Here is a 23,964-nt window from a genome sequence, read left to right as displayed (position 1 = left end):
TTTTCTCCCCTTCAAAACTTTGTGGTTCATTTCACTTCCTCCACCGCTGGTCTACCCTAACCACCTTCACCCTCTTCCAGCTGGAGGCTCCTACTTCATGATCAGCCGCTCTCTGGGTCCAGAGTTTGGAGGGGCCGTGGGGATCTGTTTCTATCTGGGCACCACCTTCGCTGGGGCCATGTATATCCTGGGAGCCATCGAGATCTTACTGGTAGGACTTGGCTTCGTTTTTGCCAATCGCCCCATCAGTGTTTGCAGTTTTGTCTGCATTCCTTGATCTTTGATTGTGATCTAAAATATTAGTCCTTACATTAACCCCTCTCTCCCCTCCGTCTCCCAGATGTACATTGTTCCTCAGGCAGAAATCTTTAAAGGTGGCGGGGCGGCCATGTTGAACAACATGCGGGTCTACGGCAGCATCTGTCTCCTCCTCATGTCGCTGCTCGTCTTTGTCGGTGTGAAGTATGTCAACAAGCTGGCCTCCATCTTCCTGGCCTGTGTCATCGTCTCCATCGTTTCCATCTACATCGGAGCGTTTGTCTCCGCTTTCCACGAGCATAAATTTGCGTAAGTGTAGATGACCCGTTGGCGCCCCCTTGGAATTTTCATAGAGTTGGCCAGATAAAGCCAGTAAACATTTTAGAGGGACACAGATTTTAAAAAATCCTTTCATTTCTTTCCTTGTTTCTTTCTGTTTCTACTTTTTTCTTCCTGTCTTTGCTTCCTTCTGTCTTTATTTCTGTTTTTTTCTGTCTTTCTTTTTGTCTTTCTTTTTAGTTGATTATTGTTTTACATTTGTCTTCATTGAAGAAGATGACTCTGTATGCCTTTCTATGTCACATAAATGATTCTCTGGGAGGGGCCCCTTCCCGCCAAGAGGAGGCCCCTCTTGGCAAGAGGGGGGAATATTTTTGTAATGACGGTACATTAAAAACATACTCGCATCTTTAAATTATTCCTCATTTTGTCAGATTGTATTGGGTTTCCTTGCAATTGGCCGACACAAAGTGTTTCTATCTAAGAAAATTAAAAAAAGAAACGCAACACCTTTCAGATGTTCCTTCAACCACACTTCTATGCACCACTTTGTGTTCGTCTTGTAAACTCCCAATAAAATAAGTTTGTGGTTGTAACACGACCAAATCCTTTTGTGAGATTTCCAACCCTGTCCTGTTAACTAGTTGGTGTCGTTATTGACTGCTGGGTCTCGTTTCCAACAGCGTGTGCATGCTGGGAAATAGAACCATCACCAGCCACGACCAGTGTAATAAAACCGTCCCGGTGGGAATCAAAGACACAACGGGAAACTTCGACAGCAACTTCACACTCGGCTACGGTGGGTTGACGCTTCGTCTCTTTAGAGTCTTCACGCATTTTAGTTGTTGGCTCATGCTAACGTGTCTGCATCATGCCTTTAGAAAACAGCACAGCTGGACCAGTCGTCCCTACCGCTGCGCCAGCTGCGGAGAAAACCACACTACTTTGGGAAGAATTTTGCCACAGCACTGAACTCAACGCCACCTGTGACGAATACTTCACCGCTAATAACTTCACTGAGATTAAAGGGATTCCTGGTCTGGCCAGTGGCATCATTTCAGGTAATATTTCTTCTCATATTTCCATTTAAGGCTTCACCACTGTACATATATTGGCACAAAATCAAACTTTATGTTAAATAATGGTATAAACGTTGACTGAGAATCTAAGTAAACCTGGAATGGCATGCTACTTTCTCCAAACAACTGTTTTCTGAATTTTCTCCTCCTGTTAGAGAACATGTGGAGCTCCTACATCAGCAAAGGCGAGGTTCTGGAGAAAAGCTCGCTCAGCTCCTCTCACTCGTCACCTCCAGCATCACCGCCTCATCCGTACGTGTTCGCCGACATCACCACCTCCTTCACCCTGCTGGTGGGCATCTTCTTCCCTTCAGTCACAGGTACACATTTGCTGCTTCTACTCCACATCAGGATCATGAATGTCCTCTAAGAACGTATTGATAAAACTCCCTATTATCAAACTGTTAAAATATTATACCTGGGGTGTGCTGTGGCCACTAGAGCTAAAAAAAATCTTTAAAAATAAAAAAATTATACCCGTCTATGCATTCAATTTGTACTCCCTAAGATTAAAAAATATGTAGCATTTTTCACACTGATGTAATTTGCCACTCCAATAAAATGAATTGATTTAATTGATAAAATGTTTAAGCACACAACTGTTATCTTCAAGTTCTAGTTCTGTAGCGGTCTGACATTTAGAGGGCCACAACATTAGCTATGGCGGACACAATTTGGCTCGCAGGCCTTAAGTTCGACACATGCTCTAAAGGTTAATTCATCTCTGTTTTGTAATTAATCAAAGTTATTCTTGCTCCTGGTTCTTCTGGGGATTTATAATCAAACATATCATGAATGTGTCAGGTTTTTATTCTCCCTGAGCTGTTGCATGGAAATTGGTTCAAATTTGACATATTTAAAAAATATCATATCTTTACTTGAAAAAGCACATTTGAAATAAGACATGGTTATGTTGCTTGTTTCTATTTTTGTTTTAGTCTGTTTTTGTTTAACATACAGGTTTCTAGCCATTTCTTACTGTTTTTTAAATTTTCATTATTTTAATCATTTGAATTGGAGTTTATATTTATGGACTGAGCCTGACCCAAAAAACCTTTAACGCATGTAGCATAAAGAAAACCAAATGAGAAGTCGCGATATAAAGTTCTAATTTTTGTATTTTAAATAGAAGAGTTAGCGGCGTACCTTATTGAGGAAATAAAGTAAAGTTTAGACGTTCATTAGACTGTAGCAAGCGCAGCATTCTACACAACGTGCACAGAGCTCCGCCCCTTTCTGCTCCTATCAATCACGCATTCTTGAAGTTTTGCACCTTACTCACACTGCGGTTACAACAAGCGACAAGAAGGAGCTGGAAGATGCTTTAAAAAAAATTAAAATGGCAAAACTTGCACTGCGTATTTAAATTATGCTCTAAAAATAAAAGCAGTGAAATCTTAGTTAAAATTGTGCATTTGGTTTTCTTCAGGCTCAGGCCTGTAATTCATGTTAATCAGTCGGGTCGGATCGGACTTCACACAATGTCTATGGGCTCGGGCCGGGTTGGGTTGAATTTTTAGACCATAGTTTTCATATTCTTCATAACATATTTTTAACATTACTTTGGTGTGCAACTTGTTTTTTCTCCTGCACATTCTTATTTGTTTTTCTTCTGTTTTTTTTTTGTTTTTTTTTAGCGAATTGCTGGTGTTTTATGATCTGCAAATAAAAGTAACCCAAAAAATATTATTCTCCTGCTCTTCCTCAGGAATCATGGCTGGTTCAAATCGGTCAGGGGATTTAAAAGACGCTCAGCGCTCCATCCCCATCGGAACCATCCTCGCTATCCTCACTACCTCTTTTGTCTGTATCCTTGTATCGTATCTTATGTCTTAGTTTCCCAACATGGTTTTGAAGAATCTGTCTTTCTTGTAATTCAAATATGCACAAAAAAAAGAAAAGAAAAGAAGAAGCCACTAGTTATTTCTGAAAGTCCTCTGGTTGAGAGTTCATAGTTCAGTTTATGGATATGAAGCCGTTTAGACTCTTCTGGTGTGAATGTTGTTTTCCTGAGTGTCGCACTTGTAGACCTGAGCAGCGTCGTGTTGTTTGGCGCCTGCATCGACGGCGTCGTCCTCAGAGACAAGTCAGTACATCTGCTTCTATCATTCACTTACCTCTGTTTACTTTATTCTGTAAAGAAAATTACTTTTTCTTGTGAAAACTCAAAAGATTTACACTAACTCACCTGTGCAGGTTTGGAGAGTCAGTTGACGGCACTCTGGTTGTTGGCACGCTAGCCTGGCCTTCTCCTTGGGTCATTGTGATTGGCTCCTTCTTCTCAACATGCGGTGCAGGCCTTCAGTCGCTGACCGGCGCGCCACGACTGCTGCAGGCCATCGCCAAGGACAACATCATCCCATTTCTACGGGTAGGAGTCGTTTTTATTTTTTATTTTTTTATTTTGTAAAGTGATGAAGAACCAAGCCTTTACTTCTTTGTGTGGGACTCGATGTCATGTTTTGTTTGAGTTTAATTTTACAGTTTTTTTTATTTAGAGTTGAGCTTTTAGAGTAGATATTGTAAATATCTCTACAGAGTTCTTAATATAAAAGAACTCTGAATTATTTTATATTAAGCTGAATTTATCTGATAATAAATGATGGAATTGGTCTGACAAATGCAATCAAAAGAAATTATAAACACCTTTTTTGCTTCCTATTAAGCAGATAAAGGCATGTCTAGCTAACAGACATGATTAGATTTAAAGGCTCAGTATTTATATAAATTTGAATATTTTTTAGCTTTACATCATGTTACAATGTTCTCTCATCAAAAACATGCCTGGCGTGTTGCTTTGACTCTTTCATACATGTTTGAGAAATCCTTTAATCTCCATGGCAACCATTCAGCTGTGCAAAACGCCTGGGTGGACCTAGCTCCGCCTTTGAGACACAGCTCCTCCTCTTAGCTGTGAACAATGACATAACCTGTATAAATAACGGTCAAATAAAATTAATCATGTTATTGTTAATCTTCATCATGCAGCTAGCATAAGTAGAGCATTTTTAGGACGTTCAGATTATTGTGAAAGCACAATAAAGTTCAGAATCTCAACAGGCGATAAAAGGTTTAAGGATTAGAAGCAATTATTTATTCACTGATGGTTAGAGAACTTATTTAGCCATTTCCGGTGTAAAGTCTTTGGTGTGATCACTGTGTTTTCCCTCTGTGTGTGCGTGTTGTGCTCCAGGTGTTTGGACATGGGAAAGCTAACGGCGAACCCACCTGGGCTCTGCTCCTGACGGCACTGATAGCTGAGCTGGGGATTCTCATCGCCTCTCTGGATCTGGTCGCTCCCATCCTCACAATGTGAGCCAATGAGGCCGGTTCGAAAGGCCGCTGTTGATTGGCTCGCTCCCCCATGCTGTCAGCCAGTCTCTCTACGTCATACTCCAGCTTTCTTTCTCTGTCTCTCCAGGTTCTTCCTGATGTGTTACCTGTTTGTTAACCTGGCCTGCGCCCTGCAGACGCTGCTCAGGACCCCCAACTGGAGGCCCCGTTTCTCCTACTACCACTGGTACTGACAAACACACACACACGCATGTACGCAAGTGCACACATACACACACGCGCGCGCACACACACACACACACACACACAGTTGTACACACAAACATGCAGACTGAAGTGTTCTTGTGCTCCACATCTGTCCAGGACCTTGTCGTTTCTGGGGATGATCATCTGCCTCGCTCTCATGTTCATATCTTCTTGGTACTACGCAATCGTTGCCATGGTGATCGCTGGCATGATCTACAAATACATTGAATATCATGGGTATGTTGCCATGGTGATGTATTTGCTCCATGCATTTGTACATGTACAGTATGGTTGAGATTCCTCTGTGTGTGTGTGCGTGTGTGTGTGTGTTTGAAATAGTTTGATTTGGTCATTTTTCCAGTGGTGGACCCAGAAAATTTCATACAGGGGGCAAGAACAGTAAAAATGTAGGGGGCACAGACAAATAAATAAATAATAAAAACCATAAATAATAAAAAATTAATACATTTATTTAGTATTCAATCATTTATTTTTAAGTTATTTATTTTGTATTCACTTTAATGTATTTATTTAGTAATTTTGTTTAAATTTATTCATTTAGTATTTAATTTTAATTAATTTAGTATTAATTTTTTATTTAATATTTATTTTTTTATTTATTCCTTTAGTATTTATTTATAATTTAGTATTCATTTGTTGATTTAGTTACATAAAAAATTGATACATTTATTGGGTTTTAGATTTATGTCTTCTTTGAAGAAGATAACTCTGTATGACTTTCTATGACATAAATGTGATTCTCTGGGTGGGCAGCATTTTTCAAGAGGGGGTCATGGGCACCCCTTCACCACCTCTTGGGGGCACCACTGCATTTTTCTTTTTTTTTTTCTGCTTACCGGAGTTTTTTTCAGCAAGTTTATCCTTTTTCATTGTTTCTGTGTGCATTAGAGCAGAGAAGGAGTGGGGAGACGGGATCCGCGGTCTGTCACTCAGTGCTGCCCGCTATGCCCTCCTGAGGCTGGAGGAGGGACCACCACACACCAAGAACTGGAGGTAACAGCAGAGCGCTTTAGGGACTTCTACTTCTTCATGCCTAAATGCAAAAAGATATAAGCTTAAAGCATTCAAACGGCCATGAGTCGACGTAAAATCCAGTTTTATTTCCCTTTCGTCCCAAGGCCCCAACTGCTGGTGTTGCTAAAGCTGGACGAAGACGCTCACGTCAAGTCTCCGCGGCTGCTGACGTTCGCCAGCCAGCTGAAAGCAGGAAAGGGCCTCACCATCGTCGGCACGGTCGTCTCGGGAAACTTCCTGCAGACTTACGGAGAGGCTCTGGCTGCAGAACAGGTTCATCTTTATACTCATCACATGTCAAACAAGCAGTTTGGATCTGGAAATGCTGGATGTCAGACAGTGTCGTGCAAAAGTGCTCATCCCCCTTGAACTTTTCCATATTTTGGCATGTTCTAACCTGAAGCTTTCCTGAATTTGTCAGGGGAATGCTAAGTGGTAAACTGACATAAAGAGATACCAAAGAGCAAAGGAAAAATAAAACGTGAGGCATGTGTTTCTATTTAGTTTTAATTTTTAAAAAAATCAGGATTTTGTTTCCCCCAAAAATGCACTTTTTGGGTTTCCTTAGCTCAGAGTGATGTCAGCACGCGCAGGGCGGGCATCTTGATTGAGTGCTGTACAGCTTCTATTTATTTGGACTTTAATTTACGTCAACTCTATGACAAATAAGGGCCAGACTAAGATTTATGATTTTTATTTGTTTTCAAGAATAAAGCTGTAATATCAGGAGAAGGAAGTAGTGATTTATCAATAAAACGCCAACACAGAAAACAACAAAAAAAAATTAAATAAAGAATCTTTTAATATGTTCAAATTAATTGATACAGTCATTGAACAAACAATGAGAGTATCAAGATGCAAAGCTAACAATGCTGAAATACTGACAATTTTGGGGGTGGGGGTTGGAAACTATTGTGACGATAAATCAAAATTCTTATCACAATAAGCAATTTATCATGATAAATTATAAATGATACAATGAATGCCCACTATTACGCAATACTGTTGTTAATATGAATGTCAACAGCCTCTGGACCATTTTCTCTCCTCCCTCAGACTTTGAAGCATCTCATGGAGAAGGAACGGGTGAAGGGCTTTGTTCAGTGCATAGTGGCTCAAAAGCCGCGCGAGGGAATCAGTCACATGATCCAGTCGAGCGGCCTGGGAGGAATGAAGCCCAACACGGTGGTGATGGGCTGGCCTCACACCTGGAGGCAGAGCGAAGATCCGCAGGCCTGGAAGACCTTCATCAGTGAGTCACAAAGGAGACGAAACGCAATTTCTTTTCCTCCACTCAGCAGCCCAACAGCAACCCCCCTCTGTTTCCTCCTTCCAGATACGGTCCGAGTGACCACGGCGGCCCACCTGGCTCTGCTGGTGCCCAAAAACATCTCCCTGTTCCCCAGCAACAGCGAGCCGCCCACCGATGGCTACATCGACGTGTGGTGGATCGTCCATGACGGGGGGATGCTGATGCTGCTGCCGTTTCTCCTTCGCCAACACAAGGTGGGGGAAAGGGGGGCGAATGCAACCATTTTTATTAAATTAATCCATTTTCTATGAATACGTTTTCCTGAGGGAATGATTTCCTGTCTCCATCCAGGTGTGGCGTAAATGTGGGATGCGAATCTTTACCGTGGCTCAGATGGAGGACAACTCTATTCAGATGAAGAAGGATCTGGCAACGTTTCTCTATCACCTTCGTATTGAAGCAGAGGTGGAAGTTGTGGAGATGGTATGTGACCAGCTGGGTCAGAAAGGGCTACAGGGCTCTAGCCCAGGACCCCAGTTTGTAGGGGCATCCCAAAGATTTTTTTTATTTAAGTTTTTTTCTGAATTAATGTTTTGCAAACATTGCACAATATATAAAATTCATATTTCCAAATCTTGTCATTTTAATTATTTTAGGGTTTTTATGAATATAAGTAATATTCAAATATTTTTGATTTATGAAGGGTTTTTTTTTTTAGATCTTTGAGCTCTCACTAATGTGAAAAGCATTATAAGTGAAAGCTATTATTATTCATTATTTTGTAGACTCTTCTACATTCCAAAGTATCTAAAGCTCAGCTATGAGATCATTTTACACAACCTTGTAAATCTACAAAAGAATTGAAATATTTATAATCTGTCAAATTCGGTCATAAATGTGTAATAATCTGAGTGTTTTTATTCCTCTTCGTCTCCAGCATAACAGCGACATCAGTGCGTACACCTACGAAAGGACACTGATGATGGAGCAGAGGTCTCAGATGCTCAGACAAATGCGACTCTCTAAATCAGACAGAGAAAAAGAAGTAAGTGTGTTGTGTAAATGTTTTTCTTGTTTTACACCTTTTATTTAAGTCTTACAGTTGTTGGGATAAAAACAAACAAAAATATAATCGATATCATTATTGCAATAGTATTGCAACCAAATGTTTGTTGATATCTTGCATCCCGATGATGGCATGTGCTGTATTTCTACGTATTTTTTTTTCTTTTTTTTTGTGAGAACTTTTGTCAGGCAAAAGTTTGTCACACTCAGACATCTTCTTTATGTTCTGTAAGTCCAGAACATTGAGGCTACCGCTAACTAGCTGCCAATAAAGCCTTACCAGCTAGCCAACTAGCTATTTTGCTAGTTAGTTGCTCTTACGATTTGGGTAAGCACAACTTTATTGCCAGTTGGCTGGACGAAATTCAACCACTTCTGTGGAGATACTGGTCTTAAATTCCATTCATAATGGTCTTAAAAAGTCTTAAATGATGATTTAAAAAGTCTGAGGATCATAATGTAGCAGGTATTTTATTTTTTCCATTTCATATCCTCTCCCTTTGCCTCTGGTTTGCTCAGAGGGTGCGCTGGAGTTTTGACGATGTAAGTTTACCATGTTTCACGTTGTCATAGGAAGTTGCCTGAATTTAGATGTAGGTGAAGACCTTCAAACTTCTGAGAGAGGAGATTTTAATTAAACTGATTTCACAACACCATTTAGTTTCAGGCATTTCAGTTCAGGCAGAAGCACAAGCTTAGTTAGCTGTACAAAAGTGTAAATAAAGTTCATGTCATAATTTTACACCATGATCTGTTTTTCTGTAAACTTCCTCTGCTGCTCCTCCCACTGAAGTTCAGAGGTCTTCTGATTTGAATCTTATCAGCCTCTTTAGACAGATGGGCTCCATAACTTGCGTTGTGCTCCTGTAGCTTCCCGATAGCGTAGCTACAGCCTGTGTTTGTTTTTTTAGCCGGTTAGGTGACTTTGTGTTGTCTTTAGGTGTATCTCTCACCCAGGTTCAGGAGTACTGAAGGCCACACTTCAAACCCCATCAAAGACGACAGAGACAGACAGGTACAAAGAGGCAGAGAGCGAGAAAGAAACAAGAGTTAAGAGTCAGGAGGTTGGTGGCAGAGGAGCGAGGAGTCGCATTGGGAGAAAAAAAATAGAGAAAAGGAACGGGTCAGGCTCGAATCAGGGGTTATACGAGCCGAGTCCATGTTTGTTTCCATATGCGACGCAGGCCCAGCTGGTGAAGGACCGTAACTCCATGCTGCGCCTGACCAGCATCGGGTCAGACGACGAGGACGACACCGACGGCGGAGAGCGGGAGCGGCCGGTGAGCAGCAGCTCCGAGCACCACCGTCGTGTCCAGATGACCTGGACCAAGGAGAAGACGGCCCAGTACAGAGCGGCACACTCCGGCTGCTCCACACCCGAAGGCTTCAGAGACATGCTGAGCATCAGGCCGTGAGGACGGATAGCGATGCACTAATGTCTGATCGCAGTGGCCTGGAGAGGGGTGTGATTGTGTTTTATTTTTTTTTGCTTTTCTTTCAGGGACCACTCCAACGTCAGAAGGATGCACACCGCTGTGAAGCTCAATGAAGTCATCGTGAACAAATCCCACGATGCCCGGCTCGTCCTGCTCAACATGCCGGGGCCCCCGAAGAACACGGACGGAGACGAGAACTGTATCCTTTCCATTTTCGGAAAAATATAGCTTGCATTTAAGATAAAAGCACCTTCGTCTGTATATATGTTTTACTCAAAACTCCCCTAGTAACAAAATTTTAGCTTCATCTGTTTCATTTCAGGCAAGAAAATGTTTTTTTCTTTTATTTTTAAATAAATTCATTCTTTGATTGCGTCTTTCAGTGTATATTGTATAAAAAAGGAGCAAATTGTTAAATGAAAAGTCTCTTTTTATCAGATTAATCGATTAATTGTCAGAATAATTGATTTACTAAAGTAATCGTTAGTTGCAGCCCCAGTTCTAATACAAGCTGTAAAGTTTTAACTCATGAACCTAGACATGGAGTTCTTGGAGGTTCTGACGGAAGGATTGGAGCGCGTCCTGTTGGTCCGAGGAGGCGGAAGTGAAGTCATCACCATCTACTCCTGATTGGACAAGACACTGTTCAACAAGCAAGCCAATCATGGAGAAGACAGGAGATGGGTTGGTTCTGTGTGGTCTGCGTGGGATAGACCGTCGCTGGCTGCAGCATTGGTTGTCATCCCACCAAACTTTTCATCTTCACTCATTTTCTGCCATGATGGTGGTTTCTACTCCAATTATGTTGACTTGAGGAAATGCCAACACAGTTCCACGATTGAGCAACAAGAACCCATAGCAATCATGTGTGTGCATGTGTCTGTGTGTGTATGTGTGCGTTTGTGGGAATTGCTCACCTGGAAGATCTTTGATCTGTTGAAGGGACCAGCATTTTGTTCGAAGCAGGTGTGTTTAGGCAGTGGATCAGTTAAAGTAAATATGATCGGTCTGAAAACAATGCAGTCGTTCCTCCAACGAAACTCAGGGTTTGCTTTTTGTACAGAATGTATTTTGGTTTGTTAGTTTGCTACGTGAGACCTAAATGTCTGGTATCAAGAGGAGTATTACTGATTTTTTATTATTGAGTATTATTATTATTATTATTATTTCGGAAGGCACATAAATGTTTATTCCAGAATTACACATGGAGCAAATAACAGTAAAGTTGAGAGTAAAGCAGATAATCTCGTGTATCGTTTTCCATCTACAGGAACAGATGAACACCAAACTCAGCATTTATTTTGTAGACATTAAAGCTCATGATACAGCAACTTTAAAATCAGTTTTGTTGCACAAATGTTTGACTTTGGTATTTGTCTGAAACTAATATTGTAGAATCTCTGTTTTTTTTTTATTATTATTTATTTACCAAATTCAAAATAAATTCCTTTTGGGTTTCTCTCATTTATGAACCAGAATATTAAATTTAATGCAGACTTAAGCACAAATTAAAAATTATGTTTTCAAAAGACACATTATAGTTAATTATGCAATTGTTCTTAAACGTTAATGGTAGGTAATAGTAAAGGTAGATGTTTTGAAGAAATCATGTGAAGCAATAATTTGAATCAACAGAAAAAATTTATTCTTAGGACCTCCAAGAATATTATTTTGTTTTAAAGTATAGATGTAAAATAAAATTTTCTTGGGCCAATTATAATGACAGCTAAGTACACTCTCCCACCCCCTATACAGACACACACACACACACACACACACACACACACACACACAGAGAGAGAGAGAGACTCCTACCAATTTCGTTCCAGCATTTAAAGAACAAAACTTTTTTTATGTGAATAAAAAAACGACTTTCTTAGAGGCACATATCATTGTCGATTAATCGTTTAGATGCGATTACCGCGCTGATGGCGGTTGGTTCGGTTGCTATGACGACATATCTGAAAAGAAGGGCTGCCTTTTTATTTTGTTAAATGTTTATTGAACTCCATGTAAAACCAAAATGACCATTGACAACGTGATTAGAGGTTTTGGACCTGTAGCTAGCCCGGTGGAGTGCATGAGAAGAGATATCGGCATAACTCCTTTTTATAAACTATCAGACTCGTTCGTTATAGCTTGTGTTAGCCTCAGAAAGACGAGAAACGAATAATAGTGGTCAAGCTGGACCGTTGTGGCACGAACCACCGCACTGCATGTTGGGTAAATGAGGTATGAATGTGATGTCACATGTTTGATCTCGCTTTGTTCTTCGAAAGAATATCAGCAGTTCGAGCTTTATATCCTACAACCATCTCATTCCACACCTCAAAATAACCCCACTCACGTTCTGCTTTATGTGTATGCGCACATGTCTGTATGTAAAATGAATGCTTGTGATTTTAATGTTCAATTTTAGAATCTTCTAGAGATGTTTTATCCCTCTCAAATGCTATTTTTTATTTTATTTTCATTGTTGTGCAAGGATTATATTATGTTGATTTTTATTTCCTGAAGATGATCTCGCTTGTACATAAGGGCAGAAGACCTTAAGTTTTATCTTTTTTTAAATTACATTATTATAAAAATCATGAAAAAAATGTTGCTTAAAAAATGGGAATAAAGCAATTTTAAAGAAAGACATTGCTGTCTATTTTTGTTTGTTTTATGAATCGGGAAAAACTTAGTCTTCTGTGAAATATGTAGTTTTATGGCCGAGTTTTAGTTTTATCCAAATATACTTTTTACTTTGAAATGATGCAAAGAATATAGTCTTAAACGGATCTCATTTGTTTGAAACTTTACATTTTAACATAATTCACAGCCTTACTCTTATTTTGAAACGTTGACATACTTTATCGGCCTAACGACGTCACTTCCACGAACGCGTACAATCAGGAAGCCGGTGCCATGTTATATTGGTTGAAATTGTGGGCGAAGTTCTGCTTAAAAAGTGGGATTTAAAAAACAAAACAAAACGTGATTCAGATTTCGGGGTGAGGATGGAGGTAAGAGTAGTTGGTTTTGAACATATTTCATGTAGAAATAAAAGATTAATAAACTATAACACAGGATGTTTGGTCTTCACAATCACAATGATGGCCTTGTTGAGCGGATCAGCTGGTCTGATCTGATTTATTAGTGTCACTTTATTGAAAATGCTCTTTTAAAATTCAGTTAAAGTGCTTTTACAATTAAAAAGCGAACTTGAGGGTCTGTAGACACAACGTTTAGTCTTAACAACTTAACAATGCTTGAATGTGGTTTAAAGTGATTAAAGTCTCTATCAAGGACTGGCCAGCCTTAGTAAGTTATCTTATTCGAACTTTTACCGGTCATAACACACATTTTTTAGTTTAGTCACCAAATATGTTTGCACGGATCCAGTGAGGATGTAGATTAATTAATACTCCTGTTTCACTTTCAAATTGTTAAAGCACTCCGATAAACGGCATCTGAAAAATATCTTCCTTCAAATTTATTGTCGAGCCATGGTCAATATGTAGCAAAGGGATATCTGGCTCTAGTACCTTCTAAAAGGCGACTTCCGGTTCGCGCTTTCAAAATTAAATGAAACGTGAAAGAAAAAGATAAGCTACAAATTGAGAAAAGGGTAGGAGTGGCTGGCCTACTGATATTACTCTGGGAGTGTACTGACCTCTCAACTAGGAGGTCATGAAAGCCCTGCCTTTTTTAGTCAAAAGACAAGAGAGGACAAAAAAGAAAAAAAATCCCCTACAAAAAGTCATATGTTCTATAATACATCTTGATGAATAGACAAGACAAAAGTGGAACTTGTTCCATCCATCATACTAATGGTACCAATATTCAAACATGGTGGTGGTAGTGTGATAAGCTGTCGCTGGATGACTTGGAAAAATTGATGCAATGACATTGTCTGGTTTTGGGTTTGTGTCCAAATGGATTGTGATTGAATCCAATAAAGCAAAAACAAAAAGGGGAATGTTTATGAAGTGGCCTACTCAAAGTCTGGGCTTGATTTGATGCATGATTTTCATCAGGCTGTTCATGCTTTAAAAAACCTCCAGTGAAGCTGATTTGCCAGTTGTTAGGTTTAGAAGGCAGTTAGTTGTTTTTTTTAATCTGAAATATTTACGTGACAACTTTTTCCACGCTTTAAATGTATATTTCAAACATAAACCCATGACTGAATTAAATAAAAATAATCATATTCTTAAATGCCAACATTGATATTTATTTCTAAATCATGTTAAATTAAATTGAAACTGGAGCAGTTTAGAAATAATCATGTCGAATTGAATATTCTTGGTACAGAACCATTTCCAATTAAACAATTGTTTATATGAACTCAAGCTTAGTTTGTAGACAGTGATTGTGGACAAACATTTGACTAGTTTTAGGTGCTTTGTTAAATGTCTGGTATTGTAGATGTACCAACAGTGGTTTGCTACTTTTTTTTATTCCTCTTTGGACCCATTTTCCCAGTTTTTTCAACATTAATAACTTTTGTTTCTGACTTCTTTATGCAGAATCTTTCATTTCTTTTTTGAAGGAAAAGAAATGCAGAACTGTTGCAGAATTGTTGGTGTTTGTTTGTCCAGTTCATGCAGCTTGCTAGAACTGGAATTGAAATAGTCAAATTGACAATTGGGATTAAATTCAATTTCAAAAATACTTTATTGATCCTAAAGGTAAATTAAATGTTGTTGTAATTTATGTTAATTTAAATCTAGCGCATGGAAATCTCAATCCTTAAAGCCAATCATCGTATTATGCATGCCAGGTTCAAAGTTGCTTAAATCCGTTTTCGTCCCGATTCCTGATGCAATTTGAATCCCAAATCCCTTTTGTTGCATTTATTTGTTTAAAGTAATGTAAGCATTTAATTGTAACCAAATAAATTAGCCAAATACCGTATGGTTTGGTTTGGTTTGGTCTTGGGAGGGGGGGGGTTATCGATTGTTATTTTGAAACCTTCACCTCACATCCGGTTGTTCTTCCGCGTAACTTTACCCTGCCGTCCTCGATCCACGTCTCGGGAATCCATTGAGCATCCTAGCCCGGGCTAACACGTCGCAGACACGGCGGATTGCTCGGTCTTCCTCCGCCTGTCAGACACCTTGAACCGTTCCCCCACACCTCTCGCGGCTACATTAACATTTCTATCGGTTGATACTCTCGAAGGGAGTCCGAATGAAACGCCCAAGGACGGACGGACAGACAGACGGGCTCCGGGGCTGGCGGTGGCGGTCTGAGTACCGCAGCCTTGCGGTAGCGGTGTAGCCAGGCTAAAGGGGCTAAAAGCCGCGGTGTGGGACAAGTCAGCAAGAAAGACGGTTAACGGCCACGCTAACCCGGCGGCTAGCCTCGCACAGCGGACGGTTTATTTTTGGCACGGCTGCTGGGGGCAACACATGCCCAGTGTTTCCCCCACATTGTCAGCAGCAGAGCTGTCAGTGCGGACGGAGCAAGCAGATACAGCTAGTGTGGTGACGGCGGAGGGGGGAACTTGTATCCCCATTAGCAGCTGCCTGAGGAGGCTTCCACAATATTTAACTGCAAAACCAAACAAAGAGAAGCGACTGGTAAATGCTAAGGCCCAGCTGAAAACATGGACCTCAATTTTTACTCGGATTTAACAGACGGAACCGGTCAGCACGACGCTGATCCAGAGTTCTTGGACCCGCATGCCTTCAATGGATTTGACTCTGACAGCAAGGTGAAAGGAAACAAAACACACAGTTCCTGCAGCAGTCAGTAACACTGTCACTTATTTTTTGGCTCCTGTTTTTACAATCAAAGCTAAACATCCAAGTGAATTACTAGTTAGTATTTTTAGGGATTTTCTTTTTGTTATCGTTTAGCTTTTTTTTTTTTTTAAAACAACAAAAGCTAACCCATTGTTGTTTTAAATCTAGACTCTCTCCAAGGTTTGGTGGCAGGAAAAATTTTCACATGGTGCCATGAACCTTTTGTCATGGTACACCTATAAAATTCAATGCGTTTTGTGTTGTTTCAACATAGTTATAAGCTATACTACAAATTTCCAACCTGGACTTTGGCTGAGCCATGTTAGCACACAAATATGCTTTAATAGAAACTATTGTCGCAAATGGCAACAAGACGCAATCTGGATGACAAACGTCTTAAGTTTGCCCCTTTTTTTGGAGGATAATTCTGTGTACAGATACGTCATAAGTCATTTTTATGTCTGGTTCCTGTTTTTTTTTTTTTTTTTTTTTTTTTTAAAATGTTTTTTAGTTCCAGAAAAGGATGTTCATTAGAATTTCAAGTTTATTGATCTTTGAGAATGTGTTCTTGCATTATATATGCTATTATCTTTATAAAATGGCCGAAAACCAAAAAAATCTTATCGTTTATCTGGGACAATTTATCACGTTGGAAAATTTGGTCTGGGAAAACTTGTCAATAGCCCCGTCACAATAACAAAGGATTCGTCTAGCCATGTTCAGAGTACTTTTTTTTTCACCAGATAAAAAACAAACAAAACAAAACAAAAAAATCTTGCAATAACAATGAGGAGGCTTTTGCAGAGACTTTTAAATCTGTTGTTTTTTTGAACAGGCAGTGTAGTTTGACATGTGGAAATTACATACATGGCATTTAATTTACAATATACTTACAAATATTGTATCTAGGCAGTTGTTTGCAATATTGCACAAGTTAACATCTCAATATATGAAATTTGCTGAATTAAAATGAAATGGAAAAAGATGGTGAAGGTTGTCAATATCCTTCCCCTCTTCACCCCCAAGATGGCGGCACTCTGCGTTTCTGTAAGGCAAAGTTAACACTTTTTTTGTTGTTGTTTTGGTTCCTGTAAAAAAAGGGGAAAAAAAAGCCAGGATTAGTTTGTAATAGGGGGAACTTGTGGCCTCTAACTCAGTTTTCTCCTGTGTGTTTCAGTTCCCTGGCGGCAGCGAAAACTACCTGTCGATTCCTGGGTCCGGCCATCCCTTCCTCTCTTCCGCCGAGGTAGGGGGTCTGCCGTCCGTCTGCGAATGATCAAAACAAGCTGCAGCTTTTCTCCTGGTGCTCCCAAGCTATTGTAGACGCCTCAAAAAGTCAAATCTAAATGCTGTTTTATTTGTTTGGGATTTTTCACTCGGTGTGAGTCATCGGATACAAATTTTGAATCGACGTATAAAAAGCTGCAGCAATGACTCGCCTGAGGATCGTTTTCATATGTCTGAGTCGTGACCTGTCCCAGGTGTTTTCTCTCCCCGCACCTTTAACGCTCTGCATCACTTTATGTAGCCGGGCTCAGACGTGTGGCTTCAGTGTTGAAAGATGTCGCTTCAGAGCTTCAGTCTTGGCGTCGTTGGCAGGATGGAAAAATACGACTGAGGTCGGAAGTAAAATGAAGATGAGAAGTTGTTGTTTATGTTGAATTAATGTAACTTTTACAAAAATGATTCAAATTAAAAGCGGATAAAGAGCAATTTAAATGAATTTGTGAATTTCATTATGCCCAATTTCATCCAAATGTAAAAAAAAATAGTGGGAAGAAGATGACCCAAAACTCTTTAATGACCAAAGAACAGGATAATTTTATTTTAGAAGACAATAAATCTGAGACCAGATGAGGTCTTAATTCTTTTAAACTCAAGTTAAACCTGTTCACTTTCATATTTTCAGGTATTTGTGTGTTCGGACTGAGACATTGTTTTGGATTAAAGTTGAGACATTCTGAATGTCGTCTGCTTCTTTTTCTCTGGGGGTTTCATCTGTTTTAGATATGGCACTTTTTGATGTCAGATTACATGAAAATATGCGATTCAAAGCACAGAGAATTTTAATTGATGTGGTACAATTCAGTATTAATCAAAGTGTTAGTGGGAGGGATTTGCCAGACCTTCAGCAAAAGTTGGACTTAAAAAAAAAATCCCGTTTAGGGCTCTGGTCCAAGGCTCAAGAAATAATCTGCACGTGATGAAAGAATGGACCGTACTAGCAGGAGGCACGGCCTGAATACCGTGTGTGTGTGTGTGTGTGTGTGTGTGTGTGTGTGATTGAGAATTTGAGTTTTCACACTTGACATTTCAGTGGATTTGGTTACATTGGGAACAAAAATGGCAACATTTGTTACGTTTTCAGCAGCAGTTTCCTGCTGCACTGTGTCAAATGATACAAACCTTTGAAAAACCTGTTCCCCTCCTCGTCTGTAGGGGCGCTGCTCCAGGAAATTCCAATGAAAAGATTCCAACTTGAACAACTTTTTTGTTTGTTTTAAAGTTTAAACAAAACCCGCTTTTGTCTAAACATCTCAAATTGCCCTTTTTGGTTAACGACAGCTACTCTTACGATATTGCGCGCAGAGATGGAACCAATCTTGGTTTTTGAGAAGAATCGCTGGCCTGAGCCATCATTTTTTGACCAAATTAAATACATTTTGCCTTCTCCTGTTGCCGTTTCGCATCTCCAGACGTTCCACACCCCCAGCCTCGGCGATGAGGAATTCGAGATCCCGCCCATCTCTCTGGACCCGGACTCGGCGCTCACCGTGTCCGACGTGGTGTCTCATTTTGGCGAACTGTCGGACGCCGGCGGCTCAGACGGCGTGGTGGTACCGGGGAACGCCGTAGTGGAAGGGGACGACCCGTCCTTCGCTGCCCCCTACGTCGGCGCTCCCTCGCAGGGCTTGGAGCACCTGACCCTGGGGGTCATGAACCAGTCGGGAGGAAGCGCTCTGCTGGGCTCCTCGTTGGGGATGGTGAGGAGTTTTTATCATTATTATTTTTTGGTTATTCTAAAGATCTTCTCTACCTTTATTCACTCCGGTTTCATCCGTTCCTCAGGATCTGGGCCACCCCATTGGGTCTCAGTTCAGCAGCTCATCTCCGGTGACCATAGACGTCCCGTTGGGTGACATGGGCCAGGGGCTACTGGGGTCCAACCAGCTGACCACTATCGACCAATCAGAGCTGAGCGCTCAGCTGGGGCTCGGTCTAGGAGGAGGCAACATGTTGCAGCGACCCCAATCGCCCGAGAATCCGTTGTCGGCAACGGCGTCGCCCACCAGCTCGCTGCAGGACGACGACATGGACGACTTTAGACGGGTGAGTCTGAATCTTAAATGATCCAGGGTTTCATCTAGGATTCTTTATAAAAAGTGATGGTGGGCTGGGAGGTTGTGATGACGCTGCTGCTTAAAAACCATCATCAGGGAGACTTTAAGATGTCAATAAACATGATGCATTAAGGCCAAACTATATTAAGTAGGTCTACTGTCATTCAGGTGCCACATACGTTAACATGAGGGTCTTTTTCACACACTTAAACTAAAAATACATTCAACTTAACCTCCTTAAAACCTTTCTTTCACCATTTCTCTCTCTCTACTTCAGCCTTTCGTCTCCAGTTTCTTCTGTCCTGAAACCAGCGCAGTGCACAGCAGGCAGTCAGGCTGGAACCAGTAGTGTTGGTTTTTTAAGATGAAGTCAATTTAACGTTTCATGATAGTTCATTTTATTTCCAACTCTGATTATGGTTAGTAATTTGTAAATAATAGCGTGTGAGGCCAACGATCAGGTGTAATTTGTTTGCACCCACACTCGCTCAATTCAGTGCGTCAACTGTAAACCCAGCTCAGTCCATTTTTACTGTTACTAGTGTATAAAAGACCCTACTTAAAATAAACCCTGTTTAGCCTGGTTTGGTTGGGCGAGTAAAGCCTGGTGGCCCGCCAGGTTTACAATACGCTGGCATACGTTAAAAAGTAGGTTCGGTGGCTTTTATTTTGCTGTGGCAGAGCGCCACGATCAATTCCATGTTGAGGAAATCCTGTGATTAGTTTCATCTCAGAACTTTCCAGACTGATTATTGCTTTCCTCCCCCAATCAGAGCGTGCTGGTCGAGTCTCCGGTGTCTCTGGCTGTTTCGCCCGGTGTCATCTCACTCGACCCCTCCATGTCGGAGTCCCCCGTCTCTGCGTCCACTTCCAGCGTCTCGTCGGCCGTCGGACGGAAAGGAGCAGCAGCAGCAGGTGGAGGAGGAGGAGGAGGAAAAAAGGGGAGGAAGAAGAAAGACCCCAACGAGCCTCAGAAACCCGTTTCGGCCTACGCTTTGTTCTTCAGGGACACGCAGGCGGCCATTAAAGGCCAGAACCCCAACGCTACGTTCGGAGAAGTCTCTAAGATTGTGGCGTCAATGTGGGACAGTTTGGGAGAGGAACAAAAACAAGTAGGAGAACTTTTTGTCTTTTGCGCAATCGGATGCTGCAGAATATTTGAATCAGTCTTGATTCGTGGTGCTGAATGTTTTGACTTTCCTTCAGGTTTACAAAAGGAAAAATGAAGCCGCAAAGAAGGAGTACTTGAAAGCACTATCAGAGTACAGAGCCAACAAGAACTCCCAGGTACGTCTGAGTTGGAGTAGGACTGAAACAATTAATCGTGATTAATCGATTATTGAAATGATGCTCAACTAATTACCTAATAACTGCAGACTCAAAAAAGGGCATTTGCTGATACTTAGTTAGCACTAAGTAACTTCTAAAAAAAAATACTTAAATTTTGCATTTAAAAAGAAAAAAACTCAGGGAACAGCTGAGCTTTTCACATTCTTGAGATGTAAATGATCAAATGTTCACTAGAAGAATGATGTTTTAGGCAATACAAAGTTTATTTTCTCATTTAAAAAGGAATTGAATTATTTACTTATTTACATCTTTTAACGATTGTAAAAAGGCTTAAATGAAAAACATGCAGAATGTGTTAAGTTTTTAAATTCGATTAATCGTTACAAACGACTAATCATCAGAATAAGCAATAGATTAATCGATTAGCTAAAATAATCGTTAGATGCAGCACTGGTTTTGAGGTGACGTGAGAAAAAAAATCTTGCAATTTGTAAGCAGCTCTTTTCTCCTCAGGCTCCCATTGAAGTCATGGAAATCGAACCGTCGCCGCCGCCCGCTGCCCCCGCTCCTCCTCCGGTGGTCACACAAGCCTCCACTTCGAACCCGCGACCCTCCAGGTCCCAGCACTACAACCCCGAGGAGAACACCATCACCAACATCTGCACCTCCAACATCATCCTGGACCTGCCTCACGTCACCACGCGGTCCCGCACCGGCGCCAAGCCCCCGGCCCCGGCTCCGAGCCCCGCCCCCAACCCTCCCACCGTCACCAAGATCATCATCAAGCAGATGCCGCTTCCGTCTGGCGGCATGTCCGTCACCAGCACCACCGCCTCCTCGCCGCGCCAGCCGCCCCCACTGCAGCAAATGCAGAACACCCCGCCGCCGCCCAGACTGCAGCAGGCTCCTCCCCCTCTGCAAGCCAAACCTCGGGGTGGCGGCGCAGCCGCGGCCACCGCTCCGCCACCCCTGCAGATCAAAGTGGTCCCCTCGTCGCGGCAGCAGGACTCGGGCACGCCCATCATAGTGACGGCAGCCGGCGACGCTGGCAACACGTTGACATCCCCGTCGGGCGTGACGGTGGAGGTGGGGCAGCCGGACGCCGTGGTGATGGCAGGGGAGGAGGTGGCGGAAGCGGAGGAAGGGGTATGCTGCTGTACTTTTGATGCGTACCTGAGTTATTCTGCATGGTTTAGATGTTCTGTCACTTTGTCCGCTGCTCCAGATGGAGGTGGAGGTGAACGTGACGCCGGGTCCGAGTGTGACCGCCGCGCAGGCCCCGAACATCTGCGTGCGCGCCGGATGCAACAAGCCGGCGGTGGAGAGCGAAGACTGGGACAAGGAGTACTGCAGCAACGAGTGTGTCGCCACACACTGCAGGTACTTGCACACGTCGTAATAAAGATTAATTAATCTGTTGATTAGAGTTGAAGCGATTAATCACGATTAATTGACTTAATCATTATTATTTGAGAGTAATTGCAATTAATCAGATTAATTTACTAAATTAAGATTAACTGTGATTAATTGTTTTATCGATTAACTGGAGAAAACAGACTAAAAAAAATGAATTTGCTAACAGAACAATTTACTTATAGCAGAAATAAAAACCAGAAATGTACAAAAATATACATTTTGCATCAGATGAAGAAAACCTTCTTTGTAAATACGTTTTACACAGAACTATGGTGACACAGCCTTAGTTCAAACCTGAAATTTGATCATTTTTTTCTTCCTTTTTTTTTATAAAAACCTGAAATAAATGCAGGAAACGTGTCAGGTAAATGATATTGTCGTTGATAGGTTTTAAATTATTTCAGGCTAACCTCAAGTGAAATATTACTAAATATTTCAATTCAAGACAGGCTGTAGCTTGAAGTCTGACTCTGTAGAAAGTAAAACCTACAATTAAAACCATTTGTTCGTCTAAACGACAATATTGTCGTTTAGACATCTTGTATTATTTGTGGTTGCATCTCTTTCCTTTCTGAGGGTAATTGGATGTTTAAAAAACAATTTTGTAAGTTCAAATTGCTTTTCATGAAAAATAAGTGAAGTTTCCTTGATTCTGGTTAGCGAAACCTTTTTTCCCATAAAATCACTCTTGAATCATTGTGGAAATGTGCTACATGAGGATGTTTTGATTCTGTTTTTTGCACAGTTTTCATTGGACTCGCTTATTTGGACAAATCCCCACACAAAACGTTGACATTACATAGCACTCAGGGTAGCTTTACCTTTTCTAGAAGTCCCAAAACCTTCAGCCATGACTGTGAACAGTAAACATCTCTGCTTGATGTTTGTATCATTGTCGCCATCTGCTGGCGAGTCGTGGCTATTTCAGTGTTTATGTTGGTGTTTTTGCAGCCTGTGGGGATGGAAATGTTTATTATAAGAAGAGAGATAGATGACTTGTGTAATCTGAGGTGCAACAATAAATGCGAATGAGCTCCAGTACTTATAAATAATAAATGTATTTTGTACTACAAAACTCTGCGAAACACAATGCTCCATGGCTGCAGAGTCATATCTTACTTTCGTCTATTTTTTTTTAATCGCTGGGGAATTTAATTAGTTTAATCCAAGTTTTTTTTCAATGTATCCCGGCTTAAGGCGTCAGGACTCCAGAGTCATTTTAATCGTATTTCATTTTCAGTACTCTCCTCACCCCCCGCTGTTTCTTCTCCACAGAGACGTGTTCATGGCCTGGTGCGCCATCCGAGGGTCAAACTCCACCACCGTCACATAGAGAATGGAAACGATGCTACACAAACAGGACTAAATACTACAAATGAACTGCGAACAAAACACGTATGACTGACTCGGGTGTCGGCTCGTAGGTGGTTTGTTGTTGTTTTTTTTTTTGTTTTTTTCTTACACTCGCATCGTCTCGGGGACAAGAACAAAGACCTCACGGTGGCAGGAGGGTGGAAGTTGCCTCCGGTTTCCTGTTTGCAAGCACTGGATTCGTTCACACAGACGGATGGCTAACGCTGCTCCACGTATTTCATGTTGATCATGTATTGTGAATTGGAAAAAAAAAAAAGAGAAAAGAACTTGATAAAACGAGGAACATTTTATATGAACATTGTGGTGTTTTTAATTATTTTCAAGAAAAGAAAACATAAGGAAAATGACATGTAGAGGTGGGGGGGGGGACCTGCTGATGCATTTGTTTTATTCATCTGTGCTCTTCCCTTTACTGTTACAAGGACGACGCATCATTGTGAACGAATTCTGGGAGTTATGGACGATTCGGTTTTCTTTGTTATCTGTGCTAATGTAGACGTTTGGGGAACCGACAACCAGTCCAAGCACAAACCATCTCAAGATCGTGCAAGAAGGAGTTAAACATGGCGGGTGAAAAGGGAACCTGCCAGAAATGGGATTTTGTCAAACGCATTTTTAAAAGACACTTTTTGACCAACTTTCCATAAGTGAACGGCTGCTGGTCAGAAACACAAAACGGGTGCTAACGTCTGCTTCCCCCTGTACATTTGAGCTTCTGGAACATGTGCTGCGTAGTTTGCATATAAAGATTTGTGATCATTTCTGGATGGAATTAGGAAAACCAGTATGAAATAAACACACCAGCTCTAACAGCAGCGTTTGCTGTAAAGGGAATACATTGTAAATTTTCTTTTTTTACGAAAAAAT

The 23,964-nt window shown here is 41.1% G+C and overlaps 2 protein-coding genes across 7 annotated transcripts in view; both read left to right on the top strand.

The window, feature by feature from the left end:
• Positions 1 to 11,271, top strand: part of slc12a6 (solute carrier family 12 member 6) — a 29,735-nt gene extending 18,464 nt beyond the window's left edge. The window contains exons 7-28 of one of the 5 annotated variants that reach the window (XM_015029216.1): positions 81 to 211; positions 341 to 567; positions 1,221 to 1,336; positions 1,419 to 1,598; positions 1,772 to 1,936; positions 3,325 to 3,423; positions 3,645 to 3,702; positions 3,813 to 3,987; positions 4,810 to 4,928; positions 5,038 to 5,136; positions 5,274 to 5,393; positions 6,066 to 6,170; positions 6,296 to 6,464; positions 7,248 to 7,443; positions 7,528 to 7,697; positions 7,795 to 7,926; positions 8,381 to 8,488; positions 9,028 to 9,051; positions 9,449 to 9,523; positions 9,693 to 9,919; positions 10,010 to 10,143; positions 10,483 to 11,271. In XM_015029216.1, coding sequence (XP_014884702.1) covers positions 81 to 211; positions 341 to 567; positions 1,221 to 1,336; positions 1,419 to 1,598; positions 1,772 to 1,936; positions 3,325 to 3,423; positions 3,645 to 3,702; positions 3,813 to 3,987; positions 4,810 to 4,928; positions 5,038 to 5,136; positions 5,274 to 5,393; positions 6,066 to 6,170; positions 6,296 to 6,464; positions 7,248 to 7,443; positions 7,528 to 7,697; positions 7,795 to 7,926; positions 8,381 to 8,488; positions 9,028 to 9,051; positions 9,449 to 9,523; positions 9,693 to 9,919; positions 10,010 to 10,143; positions 10,483 to 10,574 — 2,921 coding nt within the window. In that variant the 3' untranslated portion in view covers positions 10,575 to 11,271. Of the gene's footprint in view, positions 1 to 80; positions 212 to 340; positions 568 to 1,220; positions 1,337 to 1,418; positions 1,599 to 1,771; positions 1,937 to 3,324; positions 3,424 to 3,644; positions 3,703 to 3,812; positions 3,988 to 4,809; positions 4,929 to 5,037; positions 5,137 to 5,273; positions 5,394 to 6,065; positions 6,171 to 6,295; positions 6,465 to 7,247; positions 7,444 to 7,527; positions 7,698 to 7,794; positions 7,927 to 8,380; positions 8,489 to 9,027; positions 9,052 to 9,448; positions 9,593 to 9,692; positions 9,920 to 10,009; positions 10,144 to 10,482 lie in introns of those variants that run through there. The other 4 variants (XM_015029217.1, XM_015029218.1, XM_015029219.1 and 1 more) reach the window with 4 other exon arrangements.
• A 1,545-nt stretch (positions 11,272 to 12,816) lies between these two features.
• Positions 12,817 to 23,930, top strand: tox4b (TOX high mobility group box family member 4 b). 2 transcript variants are annotated; one of them, XM_015029222.1, is made up of 9 exons: positions 12,817 to 12,952; positions 16,854 to 16,922; positions 18,373 to 18,660; positions 18,746 to 19,006; positions 19,791 to 20,129; positions 20,224 to 20,304; positions 20,821 to 21,453; positions 21,533 to 21,687; positions 22,999 to 23,930. In XM_015029222.1, the coding sequence occupies exons 1-9, from the start codon at positions 12,947 to 12,949 to the stop codon at positions 23,054 to 23,056; spliced, it is 1,890 nt and encodes a 629-aa protein (XP_014884708.1). In that variant the 5' UTR covers positions 12,817 to 12,946; the 3' UTR covers positions 23,057 to 23,930. The 2 variants fall into 2 exon arrangements, with proteins under 2 accessions (XP_014884708.1, XP_014884707.1); XM_015029221.1 differs by lacking the exon at positions 12,817 to 12,952 and adding an exon at positions 14,931 to 15,645.
• Positions 23,931 to 23,964: the final 34 nt, after the last annotated feature.

This window comes from Poecilia latipinna, unplaced genomic scaffold (assembly GCF_001443285.1).
Source record: "Poecilia latipinna isolate Pla-1442-1.1 unplaced genomic scaffold, P_latipinna-1.0 Scaffold147, whole genome shotgun sequence".
Lineage (NCBI taxonomy): Eukaryota > Metazoa > Chordata > Actinopteri > Cyprinodontiformes > Poeciliidae > Poecilia > Poecilia latipinna.
The sequence above is the reverse complement of the archived record's forward strand: the minus strand, read 5'-3'. Positions and strand labels throughout refer to the sequence as shown.